General features: G+C 38.6%; 2 protein-coding genes across 3 annotated transcripts in view; both read right to left on the reverse strand.

Moving 5' to 3' along the window:
• EIF2B3 (eukaryotic translation initiation factor 2B subunit gamma) overlaps positions 1 to 1,756 on the reverse strand; it is a 99,773-nt gene extending 98,017 nt beyond the window's left edge. Inside the window, exon 1 of the mRNA XM_034414965.3 lies at positions 1,538 to 1,756. The gene's annotated coding sequence lies outside the window, so the exon portion shown is untranslated. The remainder of the gene's footprint in view (positions 1 to 1,537) is intronic.
• Positions 1,757 to 12,093: 10,337 nt separating this feature from the next.
• The window catches only part of BTBD19 (BTB domain containing 19), a 55,172-nt gene continuing 47,733 nt past the window's right edge, over positions 12,094 to 19,532 (reverse strand). For both annotated transcript variants that reach the window (XM_087889657.1, XM_034414968.3), the window contains exons 5-8: positions 17,018 to 17,086; positions 16,217 to 16,348; positions 14,379 to 14,504; positions 12,094 to 13,342 (exon numbers count right to left, since the gene is read on the reverse strand). In XM_087889657.1, coding sequence (XP_087745783.1) covers positions 13,211 to 13,342; positions 14,379 to 14,504; positions 16,217 to 16,348; positions 17,018 to 17,086 — 459 coding nt within the window. In that variant the 3' untranslated portion in view covers positions 12,094 to 13,210. The remainder of the gene's footprint in view (positions 13,343 to 14,378; positions 14,505 to 16,216; positions 16,349 to 17,017; positions 17,087 to 19,532) is intronic.

Genomic DNA, 19,532 nt, shown 5'->3' on the forward strand with positions numbered 1-19,532 from the left:
GTTCTTCAGAACTGGTCAGAACCTGCTGAAACCCACCTCTGCTGAAGACATAGATATTGTTCTAAATGAAGTAAGGTAAGTTTCATGTTACGATTAATGTCCTTTGGAACTCCCTTCCCCGCAGTATGAACAAAAGTGAAATTTAATGGCCAAAGTTAGATAAACTTCCTCAGGGTTCAGGGAATAAGAGAGAGACTCTTCCAATACATATTCATGGAGCTTCTTAAATCAATAGATAACCATACCACATTTTAACAATTCACTATATAAAAATAGCTATCAATTCTCACAAATTTAGTTAATCTTTTCATGTGCCATGATATTTAGAGATTATACTAATACAGGTAGTCCTCAGCTTAATTGAGCTCAAACTTTATGTTGCTAAGCAAGAAATTTGTTAAGTGAGTTTTGCCCCATTTTATGTCTTTTCTTGCCCCATTTGTTAAGTAATCACTGCTGTTGTTAAATTAGTAACACGGTTGTTAAGTGAATCTGGTTCCCCCATTGACTCTGCTTGTCAGAAAGTTGCAAAAGGTGATCGCATGACCCAGGACACTGCAACCGTCGTAAATGTGAGTCACTTATCAAGCATCTGAATGTAAATCACATGACCATGGGGATACTGCAATGGTCATAAGTGTGATAAATGGTCATAAGTCACTTTTTTCAGGGCCACTGTAATTTTGAATGGTCAGTAAGTGAACTGTTGTAAGTCAAAGGCTACCTTACAACTTTGGATTTATCCCTTGTTTAACAAACCCCCACCTCATAGACTAGCTTGCTTTCAACAGACAAAATTAAAGCAGATTCCCCCAACCTATTGTCCAAAGGACCAAGGATTGGACTTCTATCCCAATCCCAGTGGAAGGTATCATGGAAGGGGGGAAGAATGAATTTGGGAGTAGCCCAAATCACAGAATCAAACAATGGAGGAAGTATTAAAAGTCTTTTTGTTAAGCAGGATGTTGAATTTGGAGTAGTTTTGGTGAGACTATTATTCAACCTTGTGGGAAGCAGCACCTCTCTCCAAGCATAGTTTGGCTGCTCCTTCTGGTAATTAGACAAGGTGGTGTGGACAATACCTTAAGAATTCTGTGATGAGAGAGTCCAAGACTAACATTAAATGGGGGTAGGAAGGAGGGAGGAGAAATATGTACCCTACCTTTATAATCTTACAGGTACCAGTATCTAAGAAATATATAGGAAAGAAAGGGTGACTATGACCACAGCTGTAAGCATTCTAATTCAGATGTTCAAAATAATGAGTATAGGATTTTAGATCTTTAGGGCATTTCCAGAGGTTTTTATGGGAGGGAGTTTCCAGGTATCATCATCTTTCATCTTTTTTTTAACTGCTGTAAAGCTGATGAAGAGGGAAAGTAATCTAGTAGGCACAACTAGATTGGCAGAAGGAGCTGTCCATCTAGAAGGCCCTGAGCCCTCTTGCAAAAAGGCATCTAACCTGTTTCTCTCTTTTGCTGCCTGAACACAGATCCCACCCTCTTTCAGTAAATACGAAAAACCAGAATGCACCTACCTCTGGGATTTCCCCTGCACTTGTATTGGTGTGCTATAGTTGAGCAGAATCATAAACAACATTCCTAGCTCAGACCTCCCTGGTGTTCCTCTGCTAGGTCTCCCTGCTTCTTGAGGATAGCCTCTCCCTTACCCACTTCAGATCTTTCCAGGCAATCCTTAAACTCAGCCATCTGCTTCATCTTTACACGGGATGGGAAGGGCTGCTCCCTCCCTGTGTGGCCCTAGCACGGGAAAAATTGCTTTAAGATGGCTACAAAATCAATTGACAATTTGTTCTTTGGAAATAGTAGTTAACCAACCCCAGCCATCTGGGGAGGCTGTACTAAGTGCTGTACTAAGGCCAGTGGCTTATCATAGACCCCTCTTTGCCCATATGGTTCATTTGCCTAGAACAAAAGAGCAGCAATCACAGCTGCAAAACAAGAAAGCAGCAGCGCATTTTCCAGAATGTAAATAAGCCTGGCATTTGATTACTGATTAGATCTGCGCTCAAGAATATGTTTACAAATAATGTTTTTAAAAATTCACTGGATGTGTACAGGATGCTGGCAGCTGTCACACTTTCCCAAGCCATTCCGAGGATAAATATAAATATTTGTAACTGCAATATAAATATAAATAAGAGCAAGCTGGTCCAAAAAACTAGATAAATGACCATAAGGAAAATTCAGGATGAAGTGATATTGGAAAAAGCCACAATGACACAAAAACAGAGTTGGGGTTATTGTTCTTTTTCCTATTTCCAATTAGAGAAAAGTAGCTCTTTTCTGCGGGATGTGGTGGCTCAGTGGCTAAGATGCTGAGTTTGTCGATCAAAAGATCGGCAGTTCAGTGGTTCGAATCCCTAGTGCTGCGTAACGGAGTGAGCTCCCATTACTTGTCCCAGCTTCTGCCAACCTAGCAGTTCGAAAGCACGTAAAAAATGCAAGTAGAAAAATAGGGACCACCTTTGGTGGGAAGGTAACAGTGTTCCATGAGCCTTTGGTGTTTAGTCATGCCGGCCATATGACCACAGAGACGTTTTCAGACAGCGCTGGCTCTCCGGCTTTGAAATGGAGATGAGCACTACCCCCTAGAGTTGGGAACGAATAGCACATATGTGCGAGGGAACCTTTACCTTTAGCTCTTTTCTATTTTGGCTTCTTCACAGGCAAAACTTTTCCCCCCCTTTCTTCTAGTAAAAATATAGATTATTAGAAAGTAGCATGCATTTACTGAAGATAAGCGAAAGAAAAAAGTCCCTGAATAAGGCAAAATAACTTTGTAGATGTGTTGGGCGGATTATATTACTCAATGAAAGTTTCCTTGTTAATCATCATTTCCTCACTTTTCACTTTCTTTTGCTTTTACCTTTTAAAATACATAATCTTACTTTCTAACCTCAAGTTAACTATAATTCCGCAGAACCATGCTGATTGGAATTCTGGTTGCTATAGTCCTGATGCATGCAATCTCAAATGAAATGGAAGCTAGCACATCGAGGATGATCATTTTAGAGATATTTCCATGAAGAAGTTTAAGAAATTACACAGCAGTCAAAATGAGGAACGTTCATCTAATTCTTTATTGTTATTATTACTTAATACTCTCCAACTCTATCTGTGGAGTTTCAGCAGCAACTGTCGTAAAAAAAGAGCTAAATTCATCCGGTTTCTTCGTATTATGGATTGGAGAAGATGTCACCATTGTCTCAGATAACAAACGGTCTCAGGCCAATTGTAGCTGGCTCTTGCAAGCAAGTCTTTCTCTCAATCTAGCCTCTGCTCTTTGTAACACATAAAGTAGATAAGGGGAGGGGAGAGTAGCATGCCTGGTGGCTTAAGATTGTGGAGGAGGAGGAGGAGGAGGAGGAGGAGGAGGAAGAGGAGAGGAGGAGTATTTAATACAGGCAAAGCAGCAGTTATCTCTCAGTGATCTATAGCAGCCAGGTACACTTGCAAAACATATGCACGGAGCTTGAGGGCAATATTCTCTCCTGCATCTGCGCCCTTTTTCTGTAAATCAGTAAGGTCTGTAATGAGGGTAGAAAAACATTTGGTGGACCACAAAACCTCCAGAGGACCAGAAGGCCTGCACAAATCGGGTTTCCAATTGTGTAGGGATAGCCGCTCCTTCCCTGTTAACATAGAGAGGTGGAGTGGAAAGGCAGAAACAGGCATCATCCCCCCCATGCATATGTCACATATCCTGGAAGAGAGTTAATATCATACCCCTGATGAGGCCAGAAGAAAAATATGCAGCCTTGATTATAAAGCCCTCAGTACAGATGAGAGGAATCAGAAACAATTTTGTGTGGCTTTTGCCAGGGTGGATCAATGATTATATTCCATTTGAAACATGGCCAGGCAGCACCACCTGCAGGTAGCCTGTTTTCTATGGTTGCATGTACAACAACAATAGTAGTCTGCTTAAAAATCCATAGGGCAACTTATCAAATAGCCAGGAATTTATCTTATGGTAGTTTGGAATTCCTGCAGAGATTCTGAACTGGGTCAATATGCAGTCACAACTAGGAAAAAGCGTTCAAGAGAGACAGATTGGGATTTTCCTTACTTTTTCAGTTTGATCCAACCAATCTGCAGGGGAAAAAAACAAATTAAAGAGCTGAGGAAGATCATGGTCCATCAGCCATTATAGGCAATTTGGAATACCTGTTTGCTTCCCTGTGTATTGTAGGAAAGATATTGATAAGCACGGTTTTACAAAGTATGAAATACTAGTGAAATTTGCCAGCTTGATCTGGCAACAGAAAAGCGGAAAGCAGGTGGCACAAGAAGGCACAATTTTAGATTAGATTAGATTAGATTAGAATTCTTTATTGGCCAAGTGTGATTGGACACACACGGAATTTGTCTTGGTGCAATTTGTCTTTTAAGAATTTGTCTTTTAAGGTACAAGAATATTGTATAAAGAAAAAAACTGGAGGAACATGAGAACTAGGAAGGATAGGACTCTGATCTTCAGGCATAAGCTGTGTCTAAGGAAACATGGGAACATCTGCCTTCAGCCAGATCTTTCTCTGAAATCTTGACTGGTTGGATCTCAAAAGTTCTGTTAATAATAGCATGAATTATCTCAATTTTTAAATGAACACAATTTAAATTCAGAATTGCACACAGTGTACATGATTTCCCCAAGGAAGTTCATACATAGGTTTAAAAAGGCATATGATCTGATCTTCATGTACTTCCATTTTAATATGTCCTTGAAGACCAAAAGATCAGGGTAGAAATGGGTCATCATTGAGAAAATTACCTATGTGGTCACTAACTGTTGACCCTGACCTGATGGCACATAATAAGTTCATATCAGGTATGAATAATTATACCAGAAAGATCCTAAAAAGTAACTATATCAGAGTCTATAGACTCTATAGAGTTTCTCTATAAACTACAACTTGACTCTGAATAATTATTGTTTTTGCCTCAATAGACATAGCAGTACGCATAATTCCTTTCAATATTAAAATTTGCCTTTATCCTCCCATTCATTTAAAGTTCAATATTTTTCCTCCTATTTGGCACATTTTTAAAAAAACTAAATTTAACTCAGAACTATTGGATTCTTTTAAAGAAAATTATTATTGTACATTTGGTCGATCTCAAACTGAGTATCAGAAGGAAAGGTCATCTGTCCTTGTTAATTATTTATAATTATTGTATGTTTTCCCACCATTATTCACTTTTCTTTACCCCACAAAAATCCTTGGAGTGGAAAGAGATGGAATAACTGGGAAATGTATTTGAAGTTTTGATTAACCTGTTTCTTTTTGCTAATCCAAGCTTGAAGATTCTAGCAGATATTTGCTTAGTGTTACATCAGCATTTGCTTCTACCACTAGAGGGCAGAAGAAACAAAACAAATACTGTAAAAGCTAGCTGTATTGGCTAAGTGCAGTATTTATTTTAAGGCAAAACCAAGAGCATAACAATATAAAAATTTTCCAGATCTTCAGAAAAGGAGTTAGAGGCTTGGACAGAGATGGGGGGGGGGGGAGAACGATTTGATGCTGAAGTCACAAAATGTGATGGGAAGTTATTACTTTACCCTCCACCTAGAAACTACCAACCTACTCTCTAATAAACAATTTGGCTTCAGAAAAAAATTATCTTGTAATCTACAACTTCTACATTGCAAAAACATATGGACTATAAATCTTGATCAGGGCAAAGCAATAGACACAATTTACATAGACTTCTGTAAAGCCTTTGATTCAGTGGTACATGACAAACTACTTCTAAGACTAAAATCCTATGGAATCTCTGGACCCCTACATAATTGGATAGCTGCGTTCCTGTCAAACAGACAAGTGGTCAAAATAGGAAGCGGCCTATCAAATCCTGCCACCTGTTAATAGCGGTGTCCCCCAAGGCAGCGTTCTAGGACCAACACTCTTCATACTATACATAAATGACGTTTGTGATCATATTATAAGCAACTGCGTTCTGTTCGCCAATGATGTAAAAATATTTAACACCACCGACAATGCTGCTACCCTTCAAAAATACCTTTGACTTTGTGTTGGAATAGTTAAACAAGTGGCATCTCCATATCTCAACCAACAAATGCTCTGTCTTATTCATTGGCAAAAAGAACCAGAACACAAAATACAAGCTGAGTTGACACAACCTTGTAGATCAGTGGTCCCCAACCCCCGGTCCGCGGACCGGTGCCGGGCCGTGGAGTACCTGGCACCGGGCCGCGCAGCAGCCGGGGGACATGAACGCTGCAGCGCAAAGGCTCCTGGGCCGTGCGCAAAAGCTCCTGGGCCGTGCACAATGGGCCGTGCGCAAAAGCTCCTGGGCCGTGCCCCCACCCCTGCGCGCACTCAGCGGGCCGCGGCGATAAAAAGGTTGGGGACCACTGTTGTAGATGACTCTCACTCTGTCAAGGACCTTGGAGTACTCATATCTAATGATCTAAGCGCCAAAGCCCACTGTAACAACATTGCCATTGCATTAAGAGTTGTAAACCTAATCTTGTGTAGCTTCTTCTCCAGTAATATCACACTACTAACCAGAGCATACAAAACATTTGCTAGACCAATTCTCGAATACAACTCATCTGTCTAGAACCCGCACTGGATATTGGACATTAATACAATTGAACGTGTTCAGAAATATTTCACAAGAAGAGTCCTCCAGTCTTCTGTTTGCAAGAAAATATCTTATGCCACCAGACTCAAAATTCTGGGCTTAGAAAACTTAGAACTACACCACCTTCGGTATGACCTAAGCGTAGCTCATAAAATTATCTGCTACAATGTCCTACCTGTCAATGACTACTTCAGCTTCAATCACAACAATACACGAGCACACAATAGTTAGAAACTTAGTGAGTCAGTCCAAACTCGAATTGCAGAAAATATGACTTCAGCAACAGAGTGGTCAATGCCTGGAATGCACTACCTGACTCTGTGGTTTCACCCAACCCCCCCCCAAATTTTAACCTAAGACTGTCTACTGTTGACCTCACCCCATTCCTAACAGGTCTGTAAGAGCACCAGCGTGCCTACCGTCCTTGTCCTAATGTTTCCTCTATTTGTATCTATTTTATGTATTCATGTTTATATATGTTACCTAATACGTTCTTGACAAATAAATAAATAAATAAAAAAGTTTGGATTTAATACAATGAAATTAGATTTCAGTGAATTGTGATATCCACCAAACTTCTAGAATGGATAGGATCAAGAAGCAATGAAATGATTCTTCTCCTGATTTAAAATGTAAATTGACCTAAAGTAGGTGTTGCCCCAAAATGGCCACTAGAGGGCAATCAAAAATTGAGACAAATAGTTAATATCTAGCAAAGAACTCGGTGGTTTAACAGATGCCTTGCTTTTCATAACTTTCATATTGACCTCAACTCCCTTATTTCTGCCTCTAGATCTCATCCCATCTTACCCATCTACATGTGAGATCACTGTCATGAAACTCAGTGGATATCTCAAAGCTGCTTTTCTTCTTCAAAAGGCTGAACTGGGTTTTTTTAAAGCTTTTTTCTTCCTCAAAGGAAAAAAAAACCCAGTTCAGTTGCCTTTTAAAGAAAAAAAACACCTTTGAGACAACTATGACCTGGATGACTGAGAATCTCCACCGAAACTCAATGGGTAATTTTGAACCAAGCACTGTTCCTCAGCTGATCTCTCTCTCTCTCTCTCTCTGTTAGTCTGGTTCTCAGTTCCTGATTTTGTCAAAGAACAGGAATATGCATGGAGTAGGAAGAAATAAGAAAATGGTTCTCTAATCAAATTTGTGACATCATATCCTTTAAAAGTCTGGTATTAATTAAGGCTTCCTAATCTAGGAATAGGAAATATGGGAAGGAGTACATATGGGAAAGAGTAAAAAGTTGCCTTCTAGAATGTAAAATTTGCTCAGTCTGCAGAATATTACTTATCTGGTCTGGTTTATTAATAATTCTGCATAACAAGAAAATGTACATGTTCCATAGAATTTCATCCAGTAAAAATAGAGAGACTCTTTAACTTCATTATGTAGTTTTCTGTATTTATCTATCACATTATATGGCCAGCCATCTCACACGACTCTAGGTGGCATACAAGAGTGCATTAAAATAAAATCTTTATAAAATATTTTATAGGTGGCATTTGCCACTGGCAAGATTGGCAAAAATGTCTGCCAAATGTTGGAAATGTAATCAGATCCCAGGTACTTATTATCATATGTAGTGGACTTGTATGAAAGCAAGAAAATATTGGAAGAAAATACATACTTGGTTGGAAAAGATGATTAAGCAACATATAGACCTGAAACCAGAAATATTTTTGTTGGGTATAATGCCGGAGGGTTATGATAAAAGGGACTATATATTTAGTTTTGCATGTACTGACAGAAGCAAGGATTGTATTTGCACAATATTGGAAAAATGAGAACACTCCATCTGATGAGGATGTAATTCAGAAAATATTAGACTGAGCAAAGATAGACAGATTGACTTTGAAAATAAAAGAAAAGGAGACACAGAATATTACTTGATATGGAATAGATTTTATGAATGGTTAGAGATAAGAGGTAGAAATTAGATGAAGAAAGATTATTGCTATGTATGAATTAAATATAAAGATGGTTTATAATTATAAATATGCCAATATAATTAACAGAATTATAAATAAGCTAATATAAAGAGAAATTTAGCCAATACGGTATATACATACAGATACAGCTGGTACAGCTGAAAACCCATCATGTATCAGGAAACTGATCACATAAACTAGACAACCCTACACTGACAGTTTCCATTTATGTCACAGTGCCCATTAGCCCCTAGTGGATGGAATAGAAGCCACAGTGGACAACTCTTGAAACTTTTTTATCATGATACAAGGATTTGTGTGCATTACCTTATTTGTCAAAATCAAGATAACATCTACCGTATAACAATTACATACTGTGTATCCAGTTCCTTGTATGTCTCAGTGAAGCCAAAACAAGGCCACTCCGGTTTCTGCTTTCAGATTTATTTATTTTTTTAAAAGTACCATATGATAATTTTACTGCATGTCTGCTTGACAGACATCTTTGCCTACTGTATTGAAGTCAGCAGCACATCAGCAAAAATGGACTGCCAAAGCCTAAAAATTCCACTTCCTCACCACCCCTTGAAAACTAATATTTCAGTTCCTTCCTCTACATCTCCTAAGAAACTCCAATGAGATCATTCTGTGCTTTGGGACATTTTCTTTCTCACTGGAGAACCTAACTACCTGTCACTATTCCACTGTTCTGTCTCCCTGATTCATGCCCATTCTGAGGGAATATCTTAAAATGCAGCTTTGCTATGCTATCAGGATTTCAGGGACTAATGCATCTCATAAGGGCAATGAATCAAAGGCACTTTTTTTTTCTTTTTTGCTTCTCTTGTTTCATGGAGCAGTGGAAGCTGTGGAGGAGAAAAATAATGAAAAGAGAGAGTGAGCACTGATAAACTGGTGTTCTCAGAAATCAGCTACTTATTTGTTCCGTAGAAAGTGCTTCCTGTGAATAAAGCTACACTAAACATACACAATCACTTAAATATGAGCCAGCAGTGTGTTGCAGCTGCCAAAAAGACCAACACAGTTCTAGGCTGCATTAACAGAGAGATAGAATCAAGATCATGTGACGTGTTAATACCACTTTATAATGCCTTGGTAAGACCACACTTGGAATACTGCATCCAGTTTTGGTCGCCACGATGTAAAAAAGATGTCGAGAGTCTAGAAAGAGTGCAGAGAAGAGCAACAAAGATGATTAGGGTACTGGAAGCTAAAACATATAAAGAACGGTTGCTGGAATTGGGTATGTTTAGTTTAATGAAAAGAAGGACTAGGGGTGACATGATAGCAGTGTTCCAATATCTCAGGGGCTGCCACAAAGAAGAGGGAGTCAAGCTTTTCTCCAAAGCACCTGAGGATAGGACAAGAAGCAATGGATAGAAACTAATCAAGGAGAAAAGCAACCTAGAATTAAGGATTCATTTCCTGACAGTTAGAACAATTAATCAGTGGAACAACTTGCCTCCAGGAATTGTAAATGCTTTAATACTGGAGGTTTTTAAGAAGAGATTGGACAACCAATTGCCTGAAATGGTATAGGGTTTCCTGCCTGAGAAGAGGGTTGGACTAGAAGACCTTCAAGGTCCCTTCTAACTCTTGTTATTCTGTTCTGTTCCTTTCTATTCTAAACATGACTGGGATCAGTGGATGATGAAGACAAAGTGGTTGAATAAAAGTTTGGTTTAAGGGTCACTGGGAATGATTGTATGCATGGATGCTGAGTTCAAAGATGCAGCATTGAGAATAAATTGGTCCCTGGAGTGTTATAAGGAGTGCCTGAAAGTCAGGATGTGTATTATTTGATGTTGCTAAGCAGGAGAGGGTGGAGAAACTCCTAAGGAATTTATATTCTCAAATGTAATTGCATACATGTATATTCATATCGATGGAAATATCTTTGGACAACGCTGACTCTCTCAGCTAAGAAATGGAGATAAGCACCACTCCCCAGAGTTGGAAGTGACTGGACAGGGGAAATCTTTGCTTTGTACCTATATTCATACTGTGTATGGATTGTGTATGCATAAGACAGTCATTTTTACATAACAGCTGCATACATGCGGAGGAGGGGGGGAACAGAAAAAACAATGTGTAATAAGCAACCATGCAAAATTAAACAGCCTTACTGTAAAGCCACACAAAGCAAATGGCAATGGGGAGGGATTGTCGGCTTTGACTCACCTTCACAACCTGATATCTTCCAGATGTTTTAGACTATACATCCAATCATCCCCACTCAGTATAGTCTAACTGGGTAACGGCTGTGTTGGTAAAGAAGGCTGTTTGTTGTAAACCAACTAATGTGAGGAACAAGACTCAAGAAGGCTGATTTTGAGTCAAGAAGTAGTTGAGAGAGTAGAAGTGATAAAATCTCCTACCAATGGAATCACCTAATCCATTATTATAGTGTTAATTAACAGAACACATAGGAAAACCAAATTCAAATGTACTCTGCCTTACATAATTGACGTAAGAAACAACAAAATGGGAGCACATTTATTAATTCAATGGATTTTCCACTTGAATAAATAAAAGGGTACAGTTGGGCAACCAGAGAATATTCTATTAGAACAGATGTGATCTATTAACAAAAGGACTTAATTCTGAAGAGCTATATGAAGCTATTCTATACTTTTTGCTGTAGTTTCAGATATTTTCAGTATTTGAAAGGTCTTATGTCTTCGTAGCTTTTTAAATAATGCATTTGTTAAGATTTGTTTTGAGAATTAAATACAAGTGCTTTGGACACACATAAAATACCACAGCATAATAGGAATCTTCTACCTACTTCCAAAATGGCAAATAAAGCCAAGGAGAGAGGGCAGTTTGAATTCAGATCATGGCAAGAAACAAAATGTAGTATATAACCCCATAAGGCCAGTCTGTTCTAAATCCCTCTGCCTCATAAACAATTACATTTACCATTTTTAGAAATCACACAATGCTCATAAATGTGGATCTTGGTTTACTTCTTTGCAAAATATTTGCTATTTTAGATCATAACTGCATTATCCATGTACTGTTGGCTAATCTTACTCCCACTCTCATTTTCACACACAGGAGAAGCAATGCCTGAATCAGGTGATTCAATATATTGCAACAGGGTGAAGGAGAGGTTTCTTTCTTCTATATTCTCCAAGTCATTGACCTACCTAGCAACCAGGCACTCAAACAAACAAATCTAGGCAGGGCCTGGATCTCGATCCAAAGCAGCCTGGGTATCTGACATTTACTTGATTGGAACAGCAGATACATTATGTTAATAGCCACAGCAGAGTCAGATCTGATTCACTTTGAATTCTTAATGCACGCTGGTGGGACAAGTCATTTACTTGATCAGGTTACCTTGACCCCCTCCCTCCGTTCCCCCCCCCCCCGCCCCCAGTATGCACTTCTCTACAGAGCTGTTTGTAAGAGACAGTGCAGCAAGGAAGTTGCTTCTAATCTAGCACATTAAAAAAAAATATTGGTCTTTAAAAAGAAAACACACACAATGATAAATCAATAGATTGCTATTAGTGCTGCTTATGTGAACCATTATATGTTCCACACAAAAGGGTCCATATAAAAATATATTTCTATAAAGGATAAGGGCAGTAGTCCAATCAAGAGCAGGCATTTTCAGAAAGGGTTCAGATTGTTACAAAATCACTCTCCCAAGTGTAATCACTCTAAAATGTTTGGCATTTGTTTGCAAAAGGATTGTACAGTGATCTTCAGACAGGAAGGCAAATATTTAATAGGTACAACAAAGAGCTGGTGGGATGGGCCCTATGACTGGAGTATAGCTATTTGCTCAAAAGGAACAGAAGAGATAGTGTGGAAGACAAGGCAGCACCATCTTTAATAGCAAATGGAGGCAAATGGGTTAAAGTGGAGGAATTAATACAAGAAATGGCCACAGAGCTGAAAAGTTTCCTTGATGATTAAAAGCTCTTTTTAAAAAAATTAAATTGTTCATCTTGGCTGGAAGGAACAGCAGATCAACCCCAAATTCTGAACCCGATTATGTACATACAGCAGGGGTCTCCAACCTTGGCAACTTTAAGACTTGTGGACTTCAACTCTCAGAATTCAAAGTGAATCAGATCTGACTCTGCTGTGGCTATTAACATAATGTATCTGCTGTTCCAATCAAGTAAATGCCACATACCCAGGCTGCTTTGGATCAAGATCCAGGCCCTGCCTAGATTTATTTGTTTGAGTGCCTGGTTGCTAGGTAGCTCAATGACTTGGAGAATACAGAAGAACTCTGGGAGTTGAAGTCCACAAGTCTTAAAGTTGCCAAGTTGGAGACCCCTGACATACAGCATCCAAGGGAAAACCAAAAGCAGCAGCCCATATCAAAGAAAGGGGTTTTTTTTATAAGTAACTCAAGGCAGTGATCATACCTAGTACTCCTTTCTCCTTCTATTTTCCCCACAATAGCACCAATCCTGTGATGTGGGTTGGACTGAAAGAGAGTGATTGACCCAAAATCACCCAATCAGCTTTCATGCTTATGGCAGGACTAGATCTGGTTTCTAGCCTGGTGCCTTAATCACTAGACCAAACTGGCCCTTGGCTGGGCACGAAAAGTGCTGCTTCCTCTCTCATCCCAAGGATATCATGTCACTTATGCTGGGGGTCAAGGTGGCGATGATGGACTCGAGGCAATGTGCCACGCCGGCGCTGGCATGAGGATTGCATCCCACGCCTCTTCCACAGAGCATGGGTTTTCCAGGCCTCAGCAAAACTCTCTACCTAGGAGGGGACAAAAGAGTTACAGAATATTTGAACTGGTACTATGTAGAATGGAACTTAATAGGTAACACATTCAGAATAAGTTACAGAGGTGCCATGGAAAATGGATGCGTCTCTTTCTCAAAGGCAGAGAGGACATCCCCTGCCAATTTACTAGTTATTCTTTTCTTAGTCACTAAAGCCTTTCCCTGCAATGTTGGGATTACTTATTTACAACTGGGATATGCCACAAAGGATTGTAGTTTGAATAGTTCCTGTTCAGTGGGTAGCCAGCCAGACATGTCGGCTCTGAGATTAATCCATTGAATCCTTCCCATTGCACACACACACTCACACCCCACAAAATGTCGTTAAGCAATCTATTATGGCAACAGTGGACTGTTCAGCCAGTATTTCTTTAATATGTTTTGTTTGAAATTTGTTTGTACTTGTGCTGTGCTTAGTTTTTCTAAGCAAGACTGGACAAATCAGTGGGAGGTTTAAATTTAACCGATTTGTTTCTTTTAATTCATCAGTGCGATTCTTTTTTTAAAATAACCCCCAAAATTTGCACTTGCTATGACATGAATTTTTAACATCTTCTCTCTCTCTTTTTGTTTATGCAATTTTCCTAATAAATGGTTTACCTAAATATATAACAACTTTTTACAAACGCATCCTTCCCAAATATGATAAGATTTCTGTACAACTTTTGAGAACACAGTAAATTCTGTGAACTTCTGACACAGATGGCAAAAAGCTCTATTCATTTCTACCATTCTGCTGCCACCATCTGTTTTGGTGGGGTGTGGTATTTCAAATTTTTTTAAAAAAATTCCTCTGATGGATATTCTAACATAGAATTTCCAATCAAATGGATGAGACCACCAGAGGCCCTATCCTGTGTGAGTTAATTCACCTCCTTAAATGGAAGAAGAGGGCTATAACGTAAGAACACGCAAGCCAAGGAAATGACAAAAGTGGTAGAAGCTGAATGGGAATGTGTCAGGTCTCAAATGCATGCAGAAACTACACAGAGGCTGATAGCCCCCCTCACCGGAATCATCTGGTCTTTTTTGTTCTCTTCTTCCAGAGAGGTCAGTTCCCTTGGGGACAGCAGAGCCAGACGGAGCTGTGGCACCACAGTTCGTGCCATGTCATGCACTGTCCTATCAAGCACAGCCTGCAGGGAGTGAGCACAATTTAGAACGGCTTCAAATAATAAAGACGGAAAAGAATAATAATAAAATAATAAAATAAATTAGTAAAAAAATAAAATAAAATAAAATAATAGAATAAAATAATAGAATAATAATAAGACAAGACAAGAAAAGACAAAATAGAATTGTTGTTGGCTAGCATACCCGCCATTTCTCAGCTCAATACTGAAATTCAAAGCGACTATATAAATAGCTATTCTATTTGTTGGTCCTACAATTCCAGCTCTAATTACAATACAGGTAATCCTCAACTTACAACAGCTCATTTAGTGACCGTTCAAAGTTATAACAGCTCTGAAAAAAGTGACTTATGATCATTTTTCACAGTTACAACCTTTGTAGCCTCCCCCATGATCATGTGATCAAAATGCAGATGCTTGGCAACTGGTTCATACTTATGACCGTCACTGTGTCCCAAGGTCCCTTTTGCATTCCCTTAACTGTGGCAAGAAAAGTCGTAAAATGGGGAAAAATAAATATCTCACTTAACAACAGAAATTTTGGGCTCAATTGTGGTCATAAGTCAAGGACTACTGTATAGGATTCTGAAAAAAAAAACATTTACTATATATGCACCCGAAATATCAAAAGAGCAGAAGGCGCTGCTTATATCTTATAATGAAATGTGTTTGTCAGAAATGGTGCTACCAGACTTCTGATTTTTTGCTATCATAGACTAACATGGTTCCCCTCCTACAGGGCACCAAAGATAAGTGAAAGATGCCACATATTGCCCAAAAGTTATGATATGTCATTATTTTTAATAGAATTAGAAATAGCCAAGGAATCAGCTGATCTGTTATCACAGAACCAGCTTTCCTGAAGGATATCAGCATATCCTTCAGCTTTTCAGCTTTTGTAGCCTGAGGATATTGACAAGCCCCTGAAAAGGATGGGAACAATGCACTCTTTAAGATTGCCTATTCTGATATTTGAAATTACCCAGGGCTAGATTCTGTTTATAGAAACACTGCAATAAAAGTCCCATTAAGACACTGGTCCCCAACCTGTCTAGCTTTGCGGACCGGTGGTACCAGAGGTGATGGGTGAGAGGGGATAGTTTGGTGGGCATGCCTGCCACTTCCGCTTATGTGTCCCGATCCTCAATGGGCCGTGGATCGGTACCAGTCTGGGGACCAGGGGTTGGGGACACGTGCATTAAGAGATGGTGCTGTTCTGATTAACAGAAATCAGAAAACTTAAAAGAGGCAACAGCAACATATATTTTGTACATAGCTTAACATGAACCTGATATTTTTGTATAAGACTAAACTGAGGAATACCTTCTCAATTGTAGACAGCTTTTGTAAACATTTGGACTCATTCTAATCCAGTTTTTCATATGGGTTTGAGATGGAAACTATCCGGCAGGGTTCTAAAACTTCTTTTATTATACTTTTTCAGGGACTACAGGATTATTAGTTTTTTATTCTCCTTCTATTTTATCATTATCTTGTGCTATTTTTACTTAATGATGTTATCCCTGCTGTTATTTCAACATGTCTATTGTTATCATAACAAGTTTATTGTTATCATAATATTGTTTTATTATCACTGACTACCATTAAGTATTTGAGGAGAATTATCTCTAGTTCTATGAAGCTTATTTTTTAAAAAAACTTAAACCTTGGGCCATTCCACGCACTCCCACCCCATCTAAACTATCAGTACTTACAGACCCAACATGAGCCCATTCTCGTACAGTATGGATCAGCTTCACCTCATCAATAGCCAAACAGTCACTCTGCAAAATAATTTGCATTGCCTGTTCTGAGAGTTCCAAGAACCCACGTGTTTGGGTCACTTCCTAGGGAGAAAAAAAGATGCTGTATATCTCTGAGATACGGAATATGAGGATAAAGAACTTCAGATAAAGATGAAGAGTCTGTGGAAAAAAGAGAGTGTTAAGGCAATCCAGTTCCCCATTATATTACTCACCAACATAATTTCTATGCCACCATTTCCTATTGCACCATGGAACAAAAAAACTTTTTTGAGGTAGAGAGATGATCAAATCTTGAATACTGCTGATGTACAATGGTTGTACAACTCAGTCTGAAAGCTGAAGACATAATAGCATTGCCAAATCTAAGTGCAATGCCTATTGTTTGTATAGGAAAATGTCTGGAAGCCCTATGTAATAGTACCGAGAGTTTCTGCATGCAAGGAAGTTTATTTTATATATATGGTTCAAATGTATTATTTGGGCTATTGTTTGTAACTGCTGGGTTTTTAATTGTTATGCACCACCCAGAGTCATTGCTGTGAGGTGAGTGGCCATATTAAGTAAGTGCATACATACATATATTCATACATACATTCATACAACTGTACATATATACCCATGGTCCAATAGGAAAGAAAATTACATTAATTTATTATAAATTCTCTTCATTCCCCACAGTCTTGATTAGAATAGGAAACATTGTATTGGGCCTCCTTTCTGCATGTCATCTCAATATCTACATCTTCTTACCTGAGTATAATTCTCAATGAAGGCCAAGCAATATGTTTGCAAATCTAGTAGTCCATAGGCTACTGCTGCCTGTCATAAAGAGAGTAAAAAAATTTTAAAAAATGGATAAAATGACTACAGTGGGTACAACCGCATTTATCGCCTATATTTTTGAAGGCATTATTATGGGCAAGAATAAAATAAATGAAATATTTATTCCAACATTTCAGGGTCTTTTCATGGGTGAACAATTAGATATTATAATCTTTAGCAACTCTATATAAGGAGACAGATAATTTTGCAGTCATTTAAAGTCTCTGTATTTCCCTGTTCCACTTTACTTTTTTATAATATCTAGTTTAGACTTCCTGGCTGGTATCTTTCAGATGTGTTCACTCAAAATTGTTGAGGTTACAGTATCTACATTATCTAAAGAAATGAAAGATGGGTGAAAATTGATCTTAATAAACTGAGGGTATAATTCAGTATTATTAACAGATACATTAGATCAATTGGTCTCTCCCCAATTACATCTACCAGAGCAGGAAGACAGGGCATGTTGCAAGTCCCACAACAGGAAGGTACACATAGAAAAAGGGCCTTTCTGTAGTGGCTCTCTCCCTTTGAAACATCACTCCCCTTAGATAGGACTCATCCCACACTGTTGCTTTTCCACAAGGCACTGAATACATAGTTTTGTCAGCAGGTTTGGGGGGACTCCTTTAGAGCTTGTCTGATTGTGCTGTTGTGCCATGGGGTGGATGGAAGCGGGGGACACAGTTTATTGTTGAACTAATGTTGTCTATAATTTTAACAGGAACACATTTTTGTTCCTTTTATGAAAGGAATTTCAAATCAACCTGGTATTTAGATTGCACTGACAAAATTGGCAGTAAAATTATGCATTTTTAAAAAATACCATTTTTGTCCTATTATCAACTTGTCACTGTCTGGATTGGAAAAAGGCAGAAAATGTTCAGCCCCAACCACTGACAATATTACTTTATCACCAGACATGTTTCTGTTACCCCTGGAGATCAAACATTTTGGTTTTCTTTTTAAATGCATCACCAGGCTTTTTTTTTTTTAAAAAAAAGTCACTGGTGTTTGCTTTGGATTCTCTAGAGTAATGGAAATATCTCAGCACTATGTAGTGCTGAGTTCATTTTGAAAGTATGGAGAGTCACTGTCTTATGCCTAGACTGAATGGGGATTCAGTCTCCATGTGACATGTTTACATCTCATTTTGCTTGCTCTACTGCTCCCCATCAGATTAAAACTACTGTTTTTTTCTGACATATTCCAGGTTCAGTAAGCAGAACTGCAGCTGGGAGTGAAAAGGAATAAAATAGGCAGTCTGCAAGATATAAACAATTTCTGTTACAGAGTATATGTGTGAAAACAATGTGATTGTGGCAAACCACATTATCTTGCCAGTTGAATTCAGGATACACCAGTCCCACATAGGGTAAGCATGCAACTCACAACCGCTTCAAAAACAGTAAATACCAAACATCATGCAAAACACATCTGACCACAGCTGTGTTGTTTTTGTACCTTGATTTGGTATCTATATGTCCTGAAAAAAGAACACAGACCATGGTTTTTAGTGACCCCAGTCCGTCCTCCTCTGATTTTCAAAGTGGGCTAACCAAGTAATGTATATATTCATAAATAACTATGCATCACTTGACAAACACATAAATTAAATGCTACTTGGCGGTTATGGAAAATACAAAGAGGGAAATCCATTTTTAAATGTGTGGGTGTGCCTCAGAGGCACAAAGGGAGAGTTTAGCAAACACCACCATGACACCACAAAGTTCATCAATTACATATAGAGGTTTTTCCGTATGTGTGGTTCTTTTTGCAGAAAACAAGAAAGAATGCACCTGTGAGCCCGCAGCGCTAATCTCTACTTTCATTCCCTGCTCCTGGATTACTCACGAATCTCCCCGGTACCTACACATGTCTGTGAGACACTAAAGAGGCTAATCTGAATTTGACTATGAAAGAGGCTACTATGTGTTACACCATACCAATGTTTTCCAATCTCAACAACTTTTAAGATGTGTGGACTTCAAATTCGCATCAAATTCAGAATGTTGAAAAGAAATTGCATGAAATTCTCAGGACTATTCAGGACTATTCATCAGTAGAATAATAATGTTCCAACAATGCAACAGAACAGGATCATCTTGGTGTTGGGAGAGAAGATGGCAAAAGAAATAATGCTTTTAAAATGGGCTGGATCAAGCCATAAATTAGAGGGAAAAAATATAGGAAAAAAATCCACAATATATCCCTATGGAAGAGATAGTAGGATTATGTACAGAGTTCAAGAAACCATGCTCTGAATGTTTTACCTAAAGTAATTTCAGCCAGAAATTCTGGGAGGAAGGCTGCTGGGGACCGTACCAAGGTTTTCAGGAACTACACACTATTCTAAGGCCTCATATTATATAAATGTGATCCCAATAATGATTTAAGAAAAAAATCATATTATAAATTAAAATCTCAGGCATAATATTTTATT

This window comes from Pantherophis guttatus, chromosome 3, assembly GCF_059756535.1.
Source record: "Pantherophis guttatus breed Tessera chromosome 3, ASM5975653v1, whole genome shotgun sequence".
NCBI classification, from domain to species: Eukaryota; Metazoa; Chordata; class Lepidosauria; order Squamata; family Colubridae; genus Pantherophis; species Pantherophis guttatus.